Source organism: Ranitomeya variabilis, chromosome 1 (assembly GCF_051348905.1).
Source record: "Ranitomeya variabilis isolate aRanVar5 chromosome 1, aRanVar5.hap1, whole genome shotgun sequence".
Classification (NCBI taxonomy): domain Eukaryota; kingdom Metazoa; phylum Chordata; class Amphibia; order Anura; family Dendrobatidae; genus Ranitomeya; species Ranitomeya variabilis.
The window spans coordinates 819,754,183-819,776,002 of NC_135232.1; the positions used below are offsets into that span (position 1 = coordinate 819,754,183).

Genomic DNA, 21,820 nt, shown 5'->3' on the forward strand with positions numbered 1-21,820 from the left:
AAAACAAACCAAGAAAGTGGTCCAGGGACTGACTCCTGAATGATTCATTAGGAGAATTTCTGGAATGGCTGTTTTTTTGTTCACCTCTGGAAACGTGGAAAAAAAGTAATTAACTGTATTACCTCTCTCAGAGCTTCCTTGGTTTTAGAATCCATAGAAGAGTCCTCGTTTGGAACGGATCATGAAACCCTGCTGTGGTTTCTGGCCAGCAATGTGGTTAGAAAATGGTTGAGTTGTGATCCAGCATTCCCATAAATACGGTAGTTGGAAAAAAAATACACCTTTTATTCCAAAAAATTTTTTTTAAAAAAGAGTGGGTGATTAAAAATTAAGTGTAGTTGATGAGTTTCGAACCTCCAATGGTTTCCAGTCATAGCCAAAAACTATTGATAGCCAAGGTATTTATACCATTTTCCATCAAAGGGAGTAGCTAAAGAATCAAGAACTTCAGAAATGTATATGAATTAATACCAGCACAGGTATAGTATCAATTAGTCTTTAGTCAATAAATATACATTAGATCAGTTTTGAATCTGTCAGTATGCGGGATTTCGTGTTAAAAATCCAACGTGCCTCCTTCATTAAAAGTATGCTGACAATTGCTCCCTCTAATAGCTCTGTTAACTCTCTCTCTGTTCCTTGTACACCAGCAAGAGAAAGATCACCTAAATGGGTCTATAAAAAACGTCTAAGTGCACCTGATGGGGACCATTACAACAATAAAGCTTTAAAAACATGTTGTAGATCTTAAAAGGCGTGACCATACCTCTCTACCTCACCGAAACAAACTTCTATCAATAACACTAATATTGTTTTCTCTACCACTTTCGTTTCTGATTTTAAAAAATATCACAATCGGTATTACACTATATTCCCATCTCATGTCAAGATGCCAACTTGGCAGAGATTCTAAATATTGGTAGGTGTGCCACGAGACATGGTCTGCCTATTGGTGATTTGTAGTGATGAGCGAGTGTACTCGTTACTCGAGATTTCCCAAGCACGCTTGGATGTCCTCCGAGTATATTTTAGTGCTCGGAGATTTAGTTTTTATCACGGCAGCTGAATGATTTACATCTGTTAGCCAGCATAAGTACATGTGGGGGTTGCCTGGTTGCTAGGGAACCCCCACATGTAATCAAGCTGGCTAACAGATGTAAATCATTCAGCTGCGGCAATAAAAACTAAATCTCCCAGCAGTAAAAAATACTCTGAGGACCCCAGAGCATGCTCGAGAAATCTCAAGTAACGAGAATATTCGCTCATCACTAGTGATATTGGTCTCACCCAGCCTGTACACTCCATACTCAGTCTCAAAACACACTTCACAAGTGATGAACAAAGTTTCTATCAGGAAATCCCTGCATGTGTTGTGGCTGTTGAACAACTGCAAGCCATGCAGGCTCAGGGACTCGAACATATTCTTTGAGCACGCCGAAGTCACTCGGTTAGCACATGATCATGCTCAGATACTCCCTACCAAAGGATCATTTACTTGTGTTGTATCTCGATGTGCTAAATGCTCTAAAATTAAAAAATCCAAGGAAATCAAATCCAACCAATACATTTGATAACCTCAATGTCTTTATTACTTATATCACAGCACATGTCGTGTATGCCACTAACTGTCATGAATGTTAAAAAAAAAAAAAAATATTGAATGTATAACCAGAAAATTAAATGAACATATTTATGGTTCTCTGCCATTAAAGGGAACCTGTCACCCCCAAAATCGAAGATGAGCTAAGCCCACCAGCATCAGGGGCTTATCTACAGCATTCTGGAATGCTGTAGATAAGCCCCCGATGTATCCTGAAAAATTAGAAAAAGTGGTTAGATTATACTGACGCGGGCGGTCCAATCCGATGGGCGTCCAGTCCGGGGCCTCCCATCTTCTTACGATGACGTCCTCTTCTTGTCTTCAGGCTGCGGCTCCGGCGTACTTTGTCTGCCCTGTTGAGGGCAGAGCAAAATACTGCAGTGCGCAGACGCCGGGATATGTCAGAGAGGCCCTGCGCACTGCAGTACTTTACGCTGCCCTCAACAGAGGACTTCATCGTAAGAAGATGGGAGGCGCTGGACCAGACCCCGACACCCATCGGACCGGACCGCAGCGGGACCGCCCCAGGTGAGTATAATCTAACCTCTTTTTCTCATCTTTTGGGATACATCGGGGGCTTATCTACAGCATTCCAGAATACTATAGATAAGCCCCTGATGCCGGTGGGCTTACCTTACCTTCGATTTTGGGGGTGACAAGTTCCCTTTAATGTTTTCTCCTCATACCATAAATAAATATGTAGAAATTAAGCCCCATGTATCTAGGAAAAGAAAGGCAAAAATTATTTGAATATCTGAACAAGAAAAAAATGTATAGAACCACTAAGAGCAAATATACCAAAAAGCCCCAGCTATGAATTGCTTAAGAATAGTGATGAGCGAGTGTACTCGTTGCTGGGGTTTTCCCGAGCATGATCGGGTGTCCTCTGAGTACATTTTAGTTCTCGGAGATTTAGTTTTCATCGCGGCAGCTGAATGATTTACAGCTATTAGCCAGGCTGAGTACATGTGGGGGTTGCCTGGTTGCTAGGGAATCCCCACATGTAGTCAAGCTGGGTAATAGAGATTAAGTTTTTGTCGCCTCAGCAGCATAATTTACAGCTGAGCAGTCATAAATACTCGGAGACCACCCGATCATGCTCGGGAAAACCCCAGCAACAAGTATACTCGCTCATCACTACCTAAGAACCCTTGCTGGTTTGAAACACGTCACCTACTCTATGAATTGTCTAATCGCCTGCTTTCCTCTCCCATTTTTCCCTCACCATGATGACTATGATTTTTTTTTTTTTTTTAAATAAAGGTGTGTGATTTTAACTATTTTGGAAATGCTGGATCTTGCCTAAAACAGACATGACCATATCAGAACTTGGTAATTAAGTGATAGAAGTTGATCTTCAGTCTGAAATCAACATGTCCACCAACAATCAGTCGGCATACACATTAGACCATTGACTGAACCCATCGATATCGGCAGGTTTGACAAATATTAGTCTTAGGCCGGCTTGCCATTAGCGTATGGCATCCGATGATTCTCTCATGCGAGAGCATCAGATGCGATGTGCTAATTACCCTTGGCTCCTGCTCTGCTGCCGGCGTGAGCCGAGTGTCATGCGTCTGTGCTCCGAGCCTCCCGCACAGAGAGAATCACAGCACAGCTGTGGAGCAGACAGAGAAAGTCATTTAAAGCGGTTTACCCATGAGCAAGTTAATTTTAATCAACACTTTGAATAATAAGTTTCACTATTGGATGTGTTAAACAAAAAAAAATGTTCCTGTGCTGAGATACTCTTATAAAAGTGCCCATACTGTTCATTTGACGTTGCAGAAACATGGTCTGATCATACCACAGCTCCTGGGTGGGGGAGGAAGCAAAAGAGAGTATACAGATAGAACAGAAGGGGATCACAGCTGATTTCTATGAGATAACAGTGTAAAAATAAATGAGTAGTAAAATGTTTTACCTCACAAAAATAATAATTTGTGATCCCCTGCTGTAATGTCTGTAGACTCTCCTTTGCTTCCTCCCCTCCCTGCCCAGGAGCTGTGGTATGATCAGACCATGTTCCTGCAGTCAGACACGGCCATTACATAGTACACAGCTGGGGCACATCTCTAACATTAGTTTAGCACAGGGACTTTTTTTAACACATCCAATTGTGGAACATATTATTATTCCAAGATCTATTGATTTAAAACGTATTTTGTGATTGGGACAATCCCATTAAGTCTCCAAATTCCCTGGATCAACCTGATTGAGCATCTGTGGGATATGCTGGAGAAACATGCACTTAAAAGATCATCATCTGTAATGACTTTGTACCGGATGGCACAGGACTAGTGATGAGCGAGTGTACTCAGTTGGGTGATCTCCGAGTATTTATGACTGCTCGAAGATTTAGTTTTCCTTGCCACAGCTGAATGATTTGCAGCTACTAGACAGCTTGATTACATTTGGGGATTTCCTAGCAACCAGGCAACCCCCACATGTACTCAGGCTGGCTAGTAGCTGTATATCATCCAGCTGCGTCAAGGAAAACGAAATCTCTGAGCAGTCATAAATACTCAGATCACCTGAGCGTGCTCGGGAAAACCCGAGCAAGGAGTACACTCGCTCATCACTAATCCATGTCTCAGCTGTTTGGCAGTGCGAGGAGGACTTGCATAATATTAGTGCGGTGGTTCTAAGTTTACACTGATTCTGTCCTTGGATAAAAGGCCATAGTGTTTCTTGCCATATAAGCGTGCTACTTACACAGTGTTCTCACAGCGTGTTTGCCATTTGTCTAGGCATACCAGCTTCATACTCAGTGCAGCCAAACTATTCGCAGAAATTTACAGCATCAAGTTCACTGAAAAGGTAAAGTACAGTAAGCAGATTGGTGTTTTCTTGGTGTATTTGTATTGTGTGTACCATAGCTCAAGTTGTAGTTGCAGCAGTCACTGCTGTCAGTGTTCAGTCGCATCTCATGGTCAGCCATGGTGGATGCTCAGTTTACAGGAGATGCAGGCGTCACTTTTGGAGTAATGCCCACATCTTACAGCCATTAATAAATAAACCCATTATCGATGCAAGACCTTTTGGATCCATTGCTTTAGGGCTATTCTGTCTCCGACTCGTGATTGCCGACATCATGCTGATTAACAGCTGGCTTCTCACAGTCACAAAGCGGGCAGGCGGCTGTCAGTCAGCATGACATCAACAGTCACAACCCATCAACAGAGCAAAGACGAGGAGAAGCATTTGCTCTGTCAACGTGATGTCAGTGAAAGCCACAGGAGCATGACCGCTCTGAGAAAGCAGAGATGGGTGCAGGGCAGAACAGTCAGGTAGTTGGCAGTTATTTGCATGTTGGTTCTTAGGCGCACAGTAAAAAAAAATAAACCTCGATAATTCCTTTAATGGTTGCATAGTTGTTTAATTTTTGAGATCTGTGCCAGATTTTCTCACAAGTACATCATATCATTAGATTGTTTTAAGCAGGTTTTCCCTTTTGAAAACGTAATTTGTAGCTACTTTTAAGAAGCTAACAGCAGCAGGTGGAGCTCAGCTCTGCTCACTGCTGTTGGAGGCAGATCCTGCATGTCTATTGCTCCATTCCCTGACAGCAAGCGGCTTGGATGGTAAACATATCATTCATTCCCTGAACTGAAATATCCTGCATGTCTATTGCTCCATTCCCTGACAGCAAGCGGCTTGGATGGTATCTGAGTCATTCTATCTTCGGCATTGAATCCTGCATATATCTATATATGTTAGTCATCTTATTATGCATTTGTTTGTGTTTATAGATATTTAACTCACTTTTGCATGTCCCTATGTAGAGAGATCACATAACTGTTTCAAAGGGGTTTATGATCCATGTAGACCTGGACATTTGTTTATCTGATCACTACATTTATTGTGTCCTGCTGTCTCAACTGAGTTAGATTGATTGGTAACGAGAGGGAGAGAAACACCCTTTAAAAAAAAAAAAAAATGAGATCTAAGAGCCAGCCTTCTATAAATGTAGACATAGCTTGGGGATGCATTCATGCAGGGGTGCATTCGTGCACTATTATTCGTGTAGTTTTATTCAAAGTATTTTTTTATAAGTATTTGGCAGTTATAACATGGCAGTGAGACAGGGCAGGAGACAGGTAAGACAATCTAAATCTATTCTCTATTCACTTGAAACAGAACAAATACACACCATATGTATCTGTATAATCTATATCCTGGCTGCTGCATTCACTCACATTCACCGCCCTTGCATAAACTCTTTAAACTCCATCCATATCGGCCCCTCTGTCCTTGCCTCTCCTATGTATAGCACTCATGCTCTGTTCACATTGCTGAACAGCGCAGATCCATTCAGTCCCACCATCCAACCCAAGAGACGCTGTCACAAATCACTTAACCATCTGCTCACTCTTTCTATCCTCCTTCTCCTAGTCGCTGGAGACATCTCTCCAAACCCCGGCCCCCCATGTTATAGCCAGTCAAACCTCCCAACTGCTACACCCAGAAACCCCTCTAACCTTATTAATATTCCATGCATGCCTTCTGTCTCTTTCAATTGTGCTCTTTGGAATTCTCGCTCTGTGTGTAATAAACTTTCCTTCATTCATGACTTCTTCCTTTCTAATTCTCTTAATCTCCTGGCTCTTACTGAAACCTGGATCCAGCAGTCAGACACCACCGCTGCTGCTGCTCTCTCATATGGTGGACTACACTTTTCTCATACCCCAAGATCAGACAACAGAGCAGGGGGAGGCGTTGGTCTGCTCCTTTCACCCAAATGTACCTTCCAAGTTATCCCCCAAGTACCCTCACTTGTATTCCCTTCCTTTGAGGTCCATGCTGTCAGACTCTACGTCCCCTTCTCCATGCGAGTGGCGGTGGTGTATTGTCCTCCTGGCCCCTCTCATCAGTTCCTGGATCATTTTGCCACCTGGCTTCCACACTTTCTCTCCTGTGACACCCCCACCCTTATCATGGGTGATTTCAACATCCCCATTGCTTCTCCCCTCTCCCCATCTGCTTCTCACCTTTTATCTCTAACCTCCTCTTTCGGCCTCTCGCAGCATACTAACTCTCCAACGCATGAAGATGGAAACTCCCTTGACTTGGTCTTCTCCTGGCTTTGCTCAGTGGATGATTTTACAAACTACCCTCTCCCGCTCTCTGACCAAAACCTTCTTTCATTCTCTATCAAGAACTGCCATCCCACTCGGGTCACCCCCACTTTCCACACTTATAGAAACATACAGGCCATTAACACCCAGAAACTTATGAAGAACTTGCAGTCCTCATTGGCCCCAATCTCCTCCATCTCATGTCCTGATTCTGCTCTGAAGCATTACAATGAAACCCTGCAAAGTGCCCTGGATGAAGCTGCTCCTCCTATACATAGAGCAACTCGACACAGACGGCGACAACCGTGGCACACGCTGCAAACACGTTTCCTGCAGCGGTGCTCCAGGTGCGACGAACGTATGTGGAGAAAATCTAATCTACCCGAAGATTTCATCCATTATAAGTTCATGCTAAAAACATACAACTCTGCCCTTCACCTCTCCAAACAAACCTATTTCAACACCCTCATCACCTCACTGTCCAATAACCCTAAACGTCTCTTCGACACTTTCCAGTCCCTACTCAACCCAAGAGAGCAGGCCCCAACCACAGATCTCCGCGCTGACGATCTGGCCAATTACTTCAAAGAAAAAATTGACCACATTCGACAGGAAATCATCTCCCAATCTCTTCATACCAGGCACTGTCCTCCCTCCCCCACTGCATCTAGTTCACTCTCTGACTTTGAACCAGTTACAGAAGAAGAAGTAAGCAGGCTCCTTGCATCTTCTCGCCTGACCACTTGCACCAGTGACCCCATTCCGTCACATCTCCTCCAGTCCCTTTCCCCGGCTGTCACCTCTCACATAACAAAAATATTCAACCTTTCCCTCACTTCCGGTATTTTTCCCTCCTCATTTAAGCATGCCATCATACATCCATTACTTAAAAAACCCTCCCTCGACCAAAACTGTGCTGCTAATTATAGACCTGTTTCTAATCTTCCCTTCATCTCTAAACTCTTGGAACGCCTGGTCCACCCCCGTCTTACCCGCTATCTCTCAGATCACTCTCTTCTCGACCCTCTTCAATCTGGCTTCCGCTCTTTACACTCTACTGAAACTGCCCTCACTAAAGTCTCTAATGACCTACTAACAGCTAAATCTAATGGTCACTACTCCATGCTAATTCTCTTGGATTTTTCCGCAGCATTCGACACTGTGGATCATCAGCTCCTCCTCACTATGCTCCGCTCCATCGGCATCAAGGACACCGTTCTCTCTTGGTCCTCCTCCTCTCCCCTTCCCCTTACTGTTGGGGTTCCTCAAGGATCAGTCCTAGGCCCCCTCCTCTTCTCTTTGTATACTGCCCCTATTGGACAAACAATCAGTAGATTTGGGTTCCAGTACCATCTCTATGCTGACGACACCCAATTATACACCTCTTCTCCTGCTTTCACGCCGACCTTCTTAGAAAACACCAGTGATTGTCTTACCGCGGTCTCTAACATCATGTCCTCCCTCTATCTGAAACTGAACCTGTCAAAAACTGAACTCCTCGTGTTCTCTCCCTCTACTAACCTACCTTTGCCTGACATTGCCATCTCCGTGTGCGGTTCCACCATTACTCCCAAGCAACATGCCCGCTGCCTTGGGGTCATCCTTGATTCCGAGCTTTCATTCACCCCCCACATCCGATCACTGGCTCGCTCTTCTTATCTGCATCTCAAAAATATTTCTAGAATTCGCCCTTTTCTTACTTTCGACTCTGCAAAAACTCTTACTGTCTCACTTATTCATTCTCGTCTGGACTATTGTAACTCTCTACTAATCGGCCTCCCTCTTACCAAACTCTCCCCGCTCCAATCTGTCCTGAACGCTGCTGCCAGGATCATATTCCTCACCAACCGTTACACCGATGCCTCTACCTTGTGCCAGTCATTACACTGGCTACCCATCCACTCCAGAATCCAGTACAAAACTACTACCCTCATCCACAAAGCACTCCATGGCTCAGCACCACCCTACATCTCCTCTCTGGTCTCAGTCTACCACCCTACCCGTGCCCTCCGCTAATGACCTCAGGTTAGCATCCTCAATAATCAGAACCTCCCACTCCCGTCTCCAAGACTTTACACGTGCTGCGCCGATTCTTTGGAATGCACTACCTAGGTTAATACGATTAATCCCCAATCCCCACAGTTTTAAGCGTGCCCTAAAAACGCATTTGTTCAGACTGGCCTACCGCCTCAATGCATTAACCTAACTATCCCTGTGTGGCCAAATAAAAAAATAAATAAATAAATAAAAATTAAAAAAATAAATAAATAAATAATCAGGTTCCTCGCATCGTGTTCTCATACACTTTATGCAGTCAATAGCCTCTGTGTCTGTACTGCTACATACTTAGGCAGTTACCTGGTTCATGCAACTTTACATGAACACCCGAGCCTTACACTATGGCTGGTCCAAATAACTAAAGCAATTGTTACCATCCACCTCTCGTGTCTCCCCTTTTCCTCATAGTTTGTAAGCTTGCGAGCAGGGCCCTCATTCCTACTGGTATCTGTTTTGAACTGTGATTTCTGTTATGCTGTAATGTCTATTGTCTGTACGAGTCCCCTCTATAAGTTGTAAAGCGCTGCGGAATATGTTGGCGCTATATAAATAAAATTATTATTATTATTATTATCATGGCTATGTAACGCAGCCATCATCTGCCGCCAGCAATGAAAAAACTCGTCTCCTATGCCTGCATCAAAGTCAGAAACCAGACATTGGAATAGCAGTACATTTGATGTCGGGAAGGGGTTAAATGCAACTGTCGATCTCTGACCGCAGCATTTAAAGTGTGTGAACTGGAGGAGGAGGCATTGATACCCAACATCATAATCATGTGGGGCCAATGTGTTGTGTAATGGAGTGTAATTTTTACTGTATACTGCAATTCCATAATATGAATCACCCCTTTTCCCCTATTAAAAATAAAGAAATTGGAAAAAATATACAGTTTTATCATCATTTGTCTGTAAAAGTCCGATCTATTAGATTATAAAACTAGTCAAAACATCGGGTCTACCCTAAAATGGTATCAATGAAAATGCCTGCTCGCTCCTCATAAACCAAAAAATGAAATCACTATGGGTCTTGGAACATGACAACACTAGCAAAAAAAAGAACTGTTCACCACTTGGAAAAAAAAGACCTATACTGCCAGATCATTTTTACTACACAGTGTATGATATAAAATCAGAACCACAAAACCAATGATGAAATTACATTTTACTGCTGTTAGAATTTTTCTTTTCCCGTCTTCCTGTACATAAAAAGGAATGTTGTCATTGAAAACTACAACTTGTCCCGCAAAAAGAAGAAAAAAAACAAAAAGCAAGCTCTCGTACCGCAATGTGGCCTGAAAAGTGAAAATGTTATGGCGCTTGAAAGAAGGGGAAGGAAAAATGAAAGTACAAATGGAAAAGTCCCGGGAAGGACTTGTAATTGGTAAAATGTCCCCTGCAGGTGATGAAAGAAGAATGCAGATTCCGTCTGTTAAATGAAAGGCCACACTGTTCTAACAGAGCATGACACCTTTGTGCGCGTTCTCACACCGCCGTATGCTCGCCACTCATGCTTTACTTGCACTCTCCTGTTAGTTAGTGCTTTTTTTTCTTAATTAACCCCGAATCGAGTCTCCTGGTTGAACTTGATCTATGCAATTCTGAACTGTGTGGATAAGTGGCATGCAGGCGGCATGATGGCACGTGAGCAATCTTGTTTTTCTGGACTTTTAGAGAAGACTTTCACAGATGAAAGCACCAAAATACAGTCGGCCGTATCTTGGTTCCTGCTTCAGATAGGCGGATACAGCTGAAAATGATGTCCGACAGAGCATACAGGGATTCCGTCTGTCAGCCTGTCCGTTTTAGTGCATCTGTCTCTTGCTTCACAGTCAGTCCTACTGCGTGTCCTGGCAGTCGCCATGGTGACAATCCTGACATAGTGCACTAGATGAAGAAAACCTTTTAGCTAAATAAATGTATTTATACAAATATATTGTACTAGATGGCAGCCTGATTCTAAAGAATCGGGAGTCTAGAATCCATATATACTTTATTTATTCAAATGTAAGAATAATACAATTAATAAATAATAGTAAGAAAGAACAAAAAATGGCTGCACTCACCAGCTCTTGACAATTCTTGACAGTACGGCACATTTCTGATTGGTCGCTCGCGGCAGGCGGCAACCAATCAGAAAAGTGCCGCGCACCACGAAGGCATATATCTTTGTCCACCCTGAGCGGGTGTAGGACGCTGGTGACGTCACTTATCTCCGGACATTATCTCCGGACAAAGCCACGGAAGTTGGCACAAATTGCCGGAAGTAGTATTCTAGGCAATTATATATTAGATTTTAATGTTATCAGTGTTTACCTTTGAACGTTTATATTGTATTGTCCTGTCACCAGCCATGTGTACGATTATCGGCCGAAAGCCTCTCTGGAACCAATAATCACCCCATGTAAAGGTATCTTTATAAGTTAAAGATTCAGAATACTATGACTTTTATCATATCCTGAACAGTCAAGTTTTTTATGAACCGTTAAGGTTTTCTGGTTGAAGTAAAAAAAATTCTGAGTGTTTACAGTTTGAAACCATAAAATGTTGAAAAATTATGTCATTCTTGAGTATATCACTCAATGGTGCTCATAAACGTGTCAAATTTGATCTATAATATACTTTAATATACGTTACTTTAATCTTTAATATACTTAAGAACAGGGCCCCAGACATCACACAGGGGGTCTGAAACACCGCACAGTGGTCCAAAATATCGCTGTGCTCTGCCTGGGGCCCCATATGCTGCCTGGGGCCCCTGTGCTCTGCCTGGGGCCCCATATGCTGCCTGGGGCCCCTGTGCTCTGCCTGGGGCCCCATGTTCTGCCTGGGGCCCCTGTGCTCTGCCTGGGGCCACTGTGCTCTGCCTGGGGCCCCATATGCTGCCTGGGGCCCCTGTGCTCTGCCTGGGGCCCCATATGCTGCCTGGGGCCCCTGTGCTCTGCCTGGGGCCCCATAGGCTGCCTGGGGCCCCTGTGCTCTACCTGGGACCACTGTGCTCTGCCTGGGGCCCCTTATGCTGCCTGGGGCCCCTTATGCTGCCTGGGGCCCCTGTGCTCTGCCTAGGGCCCCTGTGTTCTGCCTGGGGCCACTGTGCTCTGCCTGGGGCCCCATAGGCTGCCTGGGGCCCCTGTGCTCTGCCTGGGGCCCCATGTTCTGCCTGGGGCCCCTGTGCTCTGCCTGGGGCCACTGTGCTCTGCCTGGGGCCCCATGTTCTGCCTGGGGCCACTGTGCTCTGCCTGGGGCCCCATAAGCTGCCTGGGGCCCCTGTGCTCTGCCTGGGGCCCCTGTGCTCTGCCTGGGGCCCCTGTGCTCTGCCTGGGGCCACTGTGCTCTGCCTGGGGCCCCATATGCTGCCTGGGGCCCCTGTGCTCTGCCTGGGGCCCCATATGCTGCCTGGGGCCCCATATGCTGCCTGGGGCCCCTGTGCTCTGCCTGGGGCCCCTGTGCTCTGCCTGGGGCCCCTGTGCTCTGCCTGGGGCCCCATGTTCTGCCTGGGGCCCCATGTTCTGCCTGGGGCCCCTGTGCTCTGCCTGGGGCCACTGTGCTCTGCCTGGGGCCCCATATGCTGCCTGGGGCCCCATATGCTGCCTGGGGCCCCTGTGCTCTGCCTGGGGCCCCATATGCTGCCTGGGGCCCCTGTGCTCTGCCTGGGGCCCCATAGGCTGCCTGAGGCCCCTGTGCTCTGCCTGGGGCCCCATGTTCTGCCTGGGGCCCCTGTGCTCTGCCTGGGGCCACTGTGCTCTGCCTGGGGCCCCATGTTCTGCCTGGGGCCACTGTGCTCTGCCTGGGGCCCCATAAGCTGCCTGGGGCCCCTGTGCTCTGCCTGGGGCCCCATATGCTGCCTGGGGCCCCTGTGCTCTGCCTGGGGCCCCTGTGCTCTGCCTGGGGCCCCATAGGCTGCCTGGGGCCCCTGTGCTCTACCTGGGACCACTGTGCTCTGCCTGGGGCCCCTTATGCTGCCTGGGGCCCCTTATGCTGCCTGGGGCCCCTGTGCTCTGCCTAGGGCCCCATGTTCTGCCTGGGGCCACTGTGCTCTGCCTGGGGCCCCATAGGCTGCCTGGGGCCCCTGTGCTCTGCCTGGGGCCCCATGTTCTGCCTGGGGCCCCATGTTCTGCCTGGGGCCCCTGTGCTCTGCCTGGGGCCACTGTGCTCTGCCTGGGGCCCCTGTGTTCTGCCTGGGGCCACTGTGCTCTGCCTGGGGCCCCATAAGCTGCCTGGGGCCCCTGTGCTCTGCCTGGGGCCCCATATGCTGCCTGGGGCCCCTGTGCTCTGCCTGGGGCCACTGTGCTCTGCCTGGGGCCCCATATGCTGCCTGGGGCCCCTGTGCTCTGCCTGTGGCCCCATATGCTGCCTGGGGCCCCATATGCTGCCTGGGGCCCCTGTGCTCTGCCTGGGGCCCCTGTGCTCTGCCTGGGGCCCCTGTGCTCTGCCTGGGGCCCCATGTTCTGCCTGGGGCCCCTGTGCTCTGCCTGGGGCCCCTGTGCTCTGCCTGGGGCCCCTGTGCTCTGCCTGGGGCCACTGTGCTCTGCCTGGGGCCCCATATGCTGCCTGGGGCCCCTGTGCTCTGCCTGGGGCCCCATATGCTGCCTGGGGCCCCTGTGCTCTGCCTGGGGCCCCATATGCTGCCTGGGGCCCCTGTGCTCTGCCTGGGGCCCCTGTGCTCTGCCTGGGGCCCCATATGCTGCCTGGGGCCCCTGTGCTCTGCCTGGGGCCCCTGTGTTCTGCCTGGGGCCCCTGTGCTCTGCCTGGGGCCACTGTGCTCTGCCTGGGGCCCCATATGCTGCCTGGGGCCCCTGTGCTCTGCCTGGGGCCACTGTGCTCTGCCTGGGGCCCCATAGGCTGCCTGGGGCCCCTGTGCTCTGCCTGGGACCACTGTGCTCTGCCTGGGGCCCCATATGCTGCCTGGGGCCCCTGTGCTCTGCCTGGGGCCCCTGTGCTCTGCCTGGGGCCCCATATGCTGCCTGGGGCCCCTGTGCTCTGCCTGGGTGTAGGACACTGGTGACGTCACTTATCTCCGGACATTAGCTCCGGACAAAGCCACGGAAGTTGGCACAAATTGCAGGAAGTAGTATTCTAGGCAATTATATATTAGATGGGCATTTCCTGAAGGAAATACATGGTGCTTGAACAGCGCTACCAGCTTTACAGCAGCACTTTTCACACACGGGACTGGGGGGCGCGCTTACTTTTGCACCCGGGGCCGGGGGCGCACTTACTTTTGCACCCGAGGGCGCGCTTACTTTTGCACCCGGGGGCGCACTTACTTTTGCACCCGGGGGCGCACTTACTTTTGCACCCGGGGGCGCACTTACTTTTGCACCCGGGGGCGCACTTACTTTTGCACCCGGGGGCGCACTTACTTTTGCACCCGGGGGCGCACTTACTTTTGGGACCGCACTTACTTTTGGTGGGCGGGGCTCCTCGGCCTCCGATTTGGTGGGTGGGGCCCCTCGTCCTCCGATTTGGTGGGTGGGGACCCTCGGCCTCCGATTTGGTGGGCGGGGAGCCTCGGCCTCCGATTTGGTGGGCGGGGCCCATCGGCCTCCGATGTGGTGGGCGGGGCCCCTCGGCCTCCGATTTGGTGGGCGGGGACCCCCGGCCTCCGATTTGTTGGGCGGGGCCCCTCGGCCTTCGATTTGGTTGGCGGGGCTCCTCGGCCTTCGATTTGGTTGGCGGGGCCCCTCGGCCTCCGATTTGGTTGGTGTGGACCCTCGGCCTCCGATTTGGTGGGCGGGGCCCCTCGGCCTCCGATTTGGTGGGCGGGGCCCCTCGGCCTCCGATTTGGTGGGCGGGGCCCCTCGGCCTCCGATTTGGTGGGCGGGGCCCCTCGGCCTCCGATTTGGTGGGCGGGGAGCCTCGGCCTCCGATTTGGTGGGCGGGGAGCCTCGGCCTCCGATTTGGTGGGCGGGGAGCCTCGGCCTCCGATTTGGTGGGCGGGGCCCATCGGCCTCCGATGTGGTGGGCGGGGCCCCTCGGCCTCCGATTTGGTGGGCGGGGACCCCCGGCCTCCGATTTGTTGGGCGGGGCCCCTCGGCCTTCGATTTGGTTGGCGGGGCTCCTCGGCCTTCGATTTGGTTGGCGGGGCCCCTCGGCCTCCGATTTGGTTGGTGTGGACCCTCGGCCTCCGCTTTGGTGGGTGGGGCCGGGCCCCTCGGCCTCTGCTTTGGTGGGCGGGGCCGCTCAGCCTTCGATTTGTTGGGCGGGGCTCCTCGGCCTCCGATTTGGTTGGCGGGGCCCCTCGGCCTCCGATTTGGTTGGTGGGGCCCCTTATCCTCCGATTTGGTGGGCGGGGACTCGGCCTCCGATTTGGTGAGCGGGGACCCTCGGCCTCCGATTTGGTGGGCGGGGCCCCTCGGCCTCCGATTTGGTGGGCGGGGCCCCTCGGCCTCCGATGTGGTGGGCGGGGCCGGGCCCCTCGGCCTCCGCTTTGGTGGGCGGGGCCGCTCGGCCTTCGATTTGGTGGGCGGGGCTCCTCGGCCTCCGATTTGGTTGGCGGGGCCCCTCGGCCTCCGATTTGGTGTGTGCTCTGCCTGGGGCCCCATATGCTGCCTAGGGCCCCTGTGCTCTGCCTGGGGCCCCTGTGCTCTGCCTGGGGCCCCATGTTCTGCCTGGGGCCCCTGTGCTCTGCCTGGGGCCCCTGTGCTCTGCCTGGGGCCCCATATGCTGCCTAGGGCCCCTGTGCTCTGCCTGGGGCCCCTGTGCTCTGCCTGGGGCCCCTGTGCTCTGCCTGGGGCCCCATGTTCTGCCTGGGGCCCCTGTGCTCTGCCTGGGGGTAGGACACTGGTGACGTCACTTATCTCCGGACATTAGCTCCGGACAATAGCTCTGGACAAAGCCACGGAAGTTGGCACAAATTGCAGGAAGTAGTATTCTAGGCAATTATATATTAGATTTAAATATGTATCATTTATTTTATGTATTCATTTTATTACATTTCTTGGAGAATCCCCTTTAAAGGGAATCTGTCACCAGGTTTTTTGTTCTCCCATCTGTGAGCGCCATGATATAGGCACAAATTCTGATACCGGCAGTGTATCTCTTACTAGGCTGCTTGGTCCAGTTAGGGTAAAATCACGGTTTTCTCTGCTGAGTTCTTTATATCAACACCCACACTACTAATTGACAGCTTTGTCCTTATGCCCAGTGTACACAGAGACCTGCCAATCATTGGTGGGGGTGAGGTTATACCGAGCTTATGAATATAGAGCATCACTTAGTAGCAGGTTTGCTAGTCCTGTAGTGGTGATCTCCCTCTGAGTAAAACAGTGATTTTATCAAAACTACACTAAGTAGCCTAGTAAGTAACTCATCACTGGAATCAGGATCTTTTTCTCTACATGATGCTGCTCTCAGATTAGGTGGCAAAATACTGGTGACAGGTTCCCTTTATGTCCTATTAACATACTGGTCATGGGCTTAAGGCTGGGTTCACACTGCGTTGCTGGCATCCGTTAGACGGACTACGTTACACCGCGGCATAACGTGGTGTAATGTAGTCTAACACCGCCATTGACTCCAATGTCGGACGCATCATTAGCGCCCGCCCACAATGGGCGTGCGCTAGCCATGTGCCGTCATTGAGTGACGGACCCTGAGTGTGGGCTGCAGCGTTTCCAGGTCTGTCACTGGTAGCGCAGATAGAGCTGGCAGATGCTCTATCTGCGCTAGCGTGCTGCCATACCGGCACTTACATTTACAGCAGCCCGTTACCGTATGTGTTGAACGGGCTGGTGTAAACGTAATGTGAACCCAGCCTAAGGGGTTGGCCACTGCTTTATAAGTCCCTTGTGTGATCTAACTGCCATAGACAAGCACGTCACCATATACTGTACCTTGCTGTGCCAAATCCTTCTATAGTCTGAGCTGCTCTAATGATCGAATGATCTCTGGATCAGAAGCTCCTGGCTTCCTCTGCTGTCACATGAAAATCTCCCTAAATTCTGAGCTTTGGAAACTCATGTGGGCGTGGCTTGTCTCATGAGTGGGTGACACTCCATTCAGCTGGGTCCACAGATGTTACTGTTGTACCTGCTGCTGCAAACACATTTGTTTCTATCTATCCAGTCATCCATCTATCTATCTATCTATCTATCTATCTATCTATCTATCTATCGGGTGTGTCTGTCTAGTCAATCGATCTATCCTATCGAGTCCATCTGTTAGGTTGGTTTCACGTTTGCGTCTGTGCGCCCTGCGTTTCATCCGCATTGATCCGCATGTGTCATGCGTACCTACCTTTAACATGATGTACGCATAGACATGCATTCCCTTGCGGATGCGTACGCATGCTTCATTTCGAGGTGTGCGTTGGGGTCCGACAAACGCAACATGTTGCATTTTTGGAGGCATCAAAAATCCGTCAAATATGCGCAGGCATGCACATGCAGATGAGTGCGTTAAAAAAATGCATTACTGTCTATAGGAACGCAGGCGTATGCATGTCCTTGCGCACGCAGGCGTTCTATGCGCTTGCGTACTTCAGGCTGCCCATGTCCAGGAACTGATTGAGACACGCCCTCCCGGAAATATCGAACGCATGTGCATAAAAAACGCAAACGCAGGCAAAAAACGCATGCACACGCAGCTTTTTGTTTGCCGTTATGCGTAAGCTGATGCGGATAAACTCTGTGTAAACGTGTGTTTTGGCATGCGTTTGTGTATGCTGATAATAAGCTGCGCACATATACACAAATGTGAACTGCACCTTAGTTAGTGACTGGGGAGCAGGGAATAATCTTTGTCAGGGCTGGTGTAATGGTGCTTTGTGCATTATTTATATTCCCTGTAACAGTATCCTGTATTGATCACTTGTTTTACACTGAGCAAATACTTTCTTTACCATTCATATTCTTCCAGGACTTGTCTCTAGATATGGTAAAGAAAATCATTTCAGAAGTGAACATCAAAGAGTTTACCCCATCCAATAAGGTACGTGCGTTCAGTCCGCAACATGCTTTGTTTTTCCAGCAGCTGGGTTACATGCACATCGCTAACACTCCAATGGCATTACTTTCTCTGCAACATAAAGATGTGTAAAAGTAATCTAATGGTCTTTACAGTCCTGGTAAGGGAAACTGTACAAAGCTTCACGAAGGACTATAATCCTGTGCCCTTGTAGGTATTGGGGGTCCTTCTGACATGTCAGCAGGTATTATTGTTACAGTGAGACCACTGTATTCTCTGCAGATTTTTTTACATCGTTTTTTTCCTTTATCTGTGAATGTATATTTTGATGTGGTATTATCTTTTCCACTGGTACCTTTTTATGCTGAACAATTTTTTTTTTGTCAGTTGTTTTGGGGACCATATAACTTATTAACAAACTTATTGTCTCTTTATGGGGAGAAATATAAATCAAACAGCAGTTCTGCCCCTGGTGTCTTTGGCATTTTACATTTTATGCTATGCTATTTTATGCTATTCGCCCTACTGCACAAATAAGGTTTTAACGTTATTCTGTAGGTTAGTACGCTTATGGTCATATCAAGCTTTAGTTTTGTTTTTTTTTCTATTTATTTTGTATAATAAATATGTTCGGCAAAACTTATGGTTCTCGGAATATGGCCACTTTAAAATAGTTGATTTGTTTTTCAGTTGGCAGAATTGTGTGAGAGCTTATTTATTAGCTGACAATAGCTTGTTTTCTTTGGTGCCATTGCGTGGTACATGTGACTGTTTATTCACTTATTACACTCTTTGGAAGGCAAAATAAACAAACTGCAATTTTAGATTATTATTTTGTTTGTTTATTAAAAAAACATTGTTCATGGTTATTTTTATGTGGGTCAGTATTATATATAAATAGTTTATTTGCTACTTTTGCACACACAATTGCCTTTACTTTTTTTTTCTGGTACAAGGCATGAACTAAACAAACAATTTTCAATAATGTTCAGATCAGGGGACTGTGAGGGCCATTGTAAAACCTTCAGCTTGCACCTTTTCAGGTAGTTTATTGTGGGTTATGACGTGTGTTTAGGATCATTATCCATTTGTAGAAGCCATCCTCTTTTCAACTTCAGCTTTTTTACAGGTGTAATGTTGCATCAAGAATTTTTTTGAAATTTCATTGTATCCATTCTTCCCTCCTCTTGAAAGGTTCCTCATGCCATTGACTGCAACAGAACCCCAAAGCATGATTGATCCACCTCCATGCTTAATGGTTGGCAAAATGTTTTTTTCCTGAAATTATGTGCCCTTTTTTCTCCACACATACCTTTTTGATCATTGTGGCCAAAGAGTTATATCTTAACCTCATCAGTCCACAGGACTTGTTTCCGAAATGCATCAAGCTTGTTTGGATATTCTGTTGTAAACTTCTCATAGTGAATTTTATGGTGAGGGTACAGGAGAGGTTTTCTTCTGATGTCTCTTCCATGAAGGCCATATTTGTGCAGGTGTCTCTGAACAGTAGAACAATGTACCACAACTCCAGAGTCTGCTAAATGTTTCTGAAGGTGTGGTTTGTTTTTTTTCCGGTCAAGTCAGATTTGCCAGTTCTGATTTCTTCTCTAGCAATCCTACAAGCAGCACTCAATGAAATTTTGCTTGGTCTTACAGACCTCATTTTGACCTTCATTGTTCCTATTAACTGCCATTTCTTAATTACATTTCTAACTGAGGAAAAGGCAACTAGCACAGTGTTTTCAATCTGCTAATAGCCTCCTCTTGCTTTGTGCGTCTCCACCATTTTTATTTTCAGAGTGCTAGGCAACTGCTTAGAAGAACCCATGTCTGCTCCTTTTTGGCACAAGATTAGAGGAGGCTGTGTTTTTATACAGCTGGGAAATTTGCATCACCTGGACTTTCCTAGTGATGATAGTGAACAAGCCATAACCCTAACAGGCTAATTAAGGTCTGAAACATTGGTTAAAGGGAGTCTGTCACCCGCAAAATCGTATATGAGCTGTGGCCACCATTCTGTAATGCTGTAGATAAGCCTCCGATGTAACCTGAAAGATGAGAAATAAAGGTTATATTATACTCGCCCAGGGGCGGTCCCGGTCCGATGGGTGTCGCGGTCCGGTCAATCGCCTCCCATCTTCATACAATGACGTCCTCTTTTTGTCTTCTTGCCACGGCTCTGGCGCAGGCGTACTTTGTCTGCCCTGTTAAGGGCGGAGCAAAGTACTGCAGTGCGCAGGCGCTGGGCCTCTCTGACCTTTCCCGGGCCCTCAACAGGGCAGACGAAGTACACCTGCGCCGGAGCCGCGGCAGGAAGACAAGAAGACGGCGTCATCATATGAAGATGGGAGGCCCCAGACCGCGATGCCCATCGGACTGAACCGCCCCGGGTGAGTATAATCTAACCTTTATTTCTCATCTTTCAGGATACATCGGGGGCTTATCTACAGCATTACAGAATGCTGTAGATAAACCCCTGATGCCGGTGGCAGCAGCTCATATACGATTTTGGGGGTGACGGACTCCATTTAAAATTATCTGAGCACGCACATCTCCAAAGGTGCCCAAACTTTTGCATCAGCCCACTTTCCTTTTTGTAATTTTAAAAATGTGAAAAATTAAAAGATATACCTTATATACTCGCATATAAGCCATGTTTTTCAGCACATTTTTTTTGTGCTCAAAATGCCCCCCTCTGCTTATACACGAGTCATTGTCCCAGTTTAAAGCGGGGGAGCAGCGGGTCACAGGAGGCAGGAGCCGGCGGCTGCGACTAACTGTGCCAGCTGCTAAAAAAAAAAAAAAATGAATATTCACTGCATTGGCAATGAATATTAATTTTTTTTATAGCGTGAGCACAGTTGCAGCCGCCGGCTTTCAGCAGCTGTCGGGTTCTCACGGGTGCGCGCTCATTAAGGTAATGAATACTCACCTCTCTCCACTCCTATAGACTGGAGAGAGGTGAATATTCATTACCTTAATAAGCGGGGACACACGACCACATGAGCTGCTGGAAACCGGAACAGATGCTGCGAGGGTACGCAGGGAAGGTGAGTAGGATGTTTCTCTTTTTTGTGTGTGTATATGTATATATATATATATATGTGTGTGTGTGTGTGTATGTATGTGTGTGTGTGTATATATATATATATATATATATATATATATATATATATATATATATATAATATTATAATCATACACACATAAATAAATAAATATGTATATACCATGCATACAAGGATGGCAATAAGTAGCCCATGCATGCCAGGATGGGGATTAGCTGATAATGCATACTTGGCTTATACTCGTCTCAATAAGTTTTCCCAGTTTTTCGAGGCAAAATTAGGTGCCTCGGCTTTATACTCGGGTCGGCTTATGCATGAGTATATACGGTATATGTGTTTTCGCCTGAAACAAAGGAAATATCATCTTTAACTTTAGACCTTTTAGAGCTCATTTAATCTTCAACTTGCTTAACTGTTCACAATAACAGTAATTTTAACCTGGGGTGCCCAAAGTTTAACATGCCATTGTAGTCTTATGTTGTGGGTTATTATAAATGCTGCAGTACTAAAGATATGGCATTTTTACAAGGTTTTTTTTTTTATAGAAAAAAACATTCTTGTATTAAAACTTTGTTAAATTTCTAGAGTTTTTGTTTTTTTACACTTTAAAATTGTATTTTTTGCACCTCTTTCTAGTTCCGTGACGGGACTTAAACTTGCAGTCCTTTGATTGCAATGATAGTACAATTTACTGTCAGTGAAGCCTATTAGACCCCTCCTCCGCCACAATCCGATATGCTGAGAGATACATATGGGAGACACTGAAGCCATCTTCTATGGCTATGCCGGTGACTGAACTGTCTGATTGCTGTAAGATACTTGGTCTGGACGCACAGTTATGTCCTGTTGCTGGAAGGTGTTTAAACACAGGCAGCAATAATACCGTAATTGTGTTTTCTAGCTTTTTTTTTTTTTTTTCTTCTGTTTTTGTTCACAATTTTCTACTTTTACCCGTTTGGTAAAGGCTGGAAGTACTTTGTAGTTTGTACAATTAAATTGATAGGTTTTTGCAGTTTATGCTGACCTCCTAGAATCTGTTACGTAATGTTCTATAAATATATTAGATTTGTTATTACATTTTGTTTTTTAACAATTGGAAACCTTTTTTCA

At 47.5% G+C, this 21,820-nt stretch overlaps 1 protein-coding gene across 2 annotated transcripts in view; it reads left to right on the forward strand.

Annotated features, from left to right (window-relative positions):
• UBA6 (ubiquitin like modifier activating enzyme 6) overlaps window positions 1-21,820 on the forward strand; it is a 137,291-nt gene that overhangs the window by 104,466 nt on the left and 11,005 nt on the right. For both annotated transcript variants that reach the window (XM_077274974.1, XM_077274979.1), the window contains exons 26-27: window positions 4,351-4,420; window positions 17,595-17,666. In XM_077274974.1, the coding sequence (XP_077131089.1) occupies window positions 4,351-4,420; window positions 17,595-17,666 (142 nt within the window). The remainder of the gene's footprint in view (window positions 1-4,350; window positions 4,421-17,594; window positions 17,667-21,820) is intronic.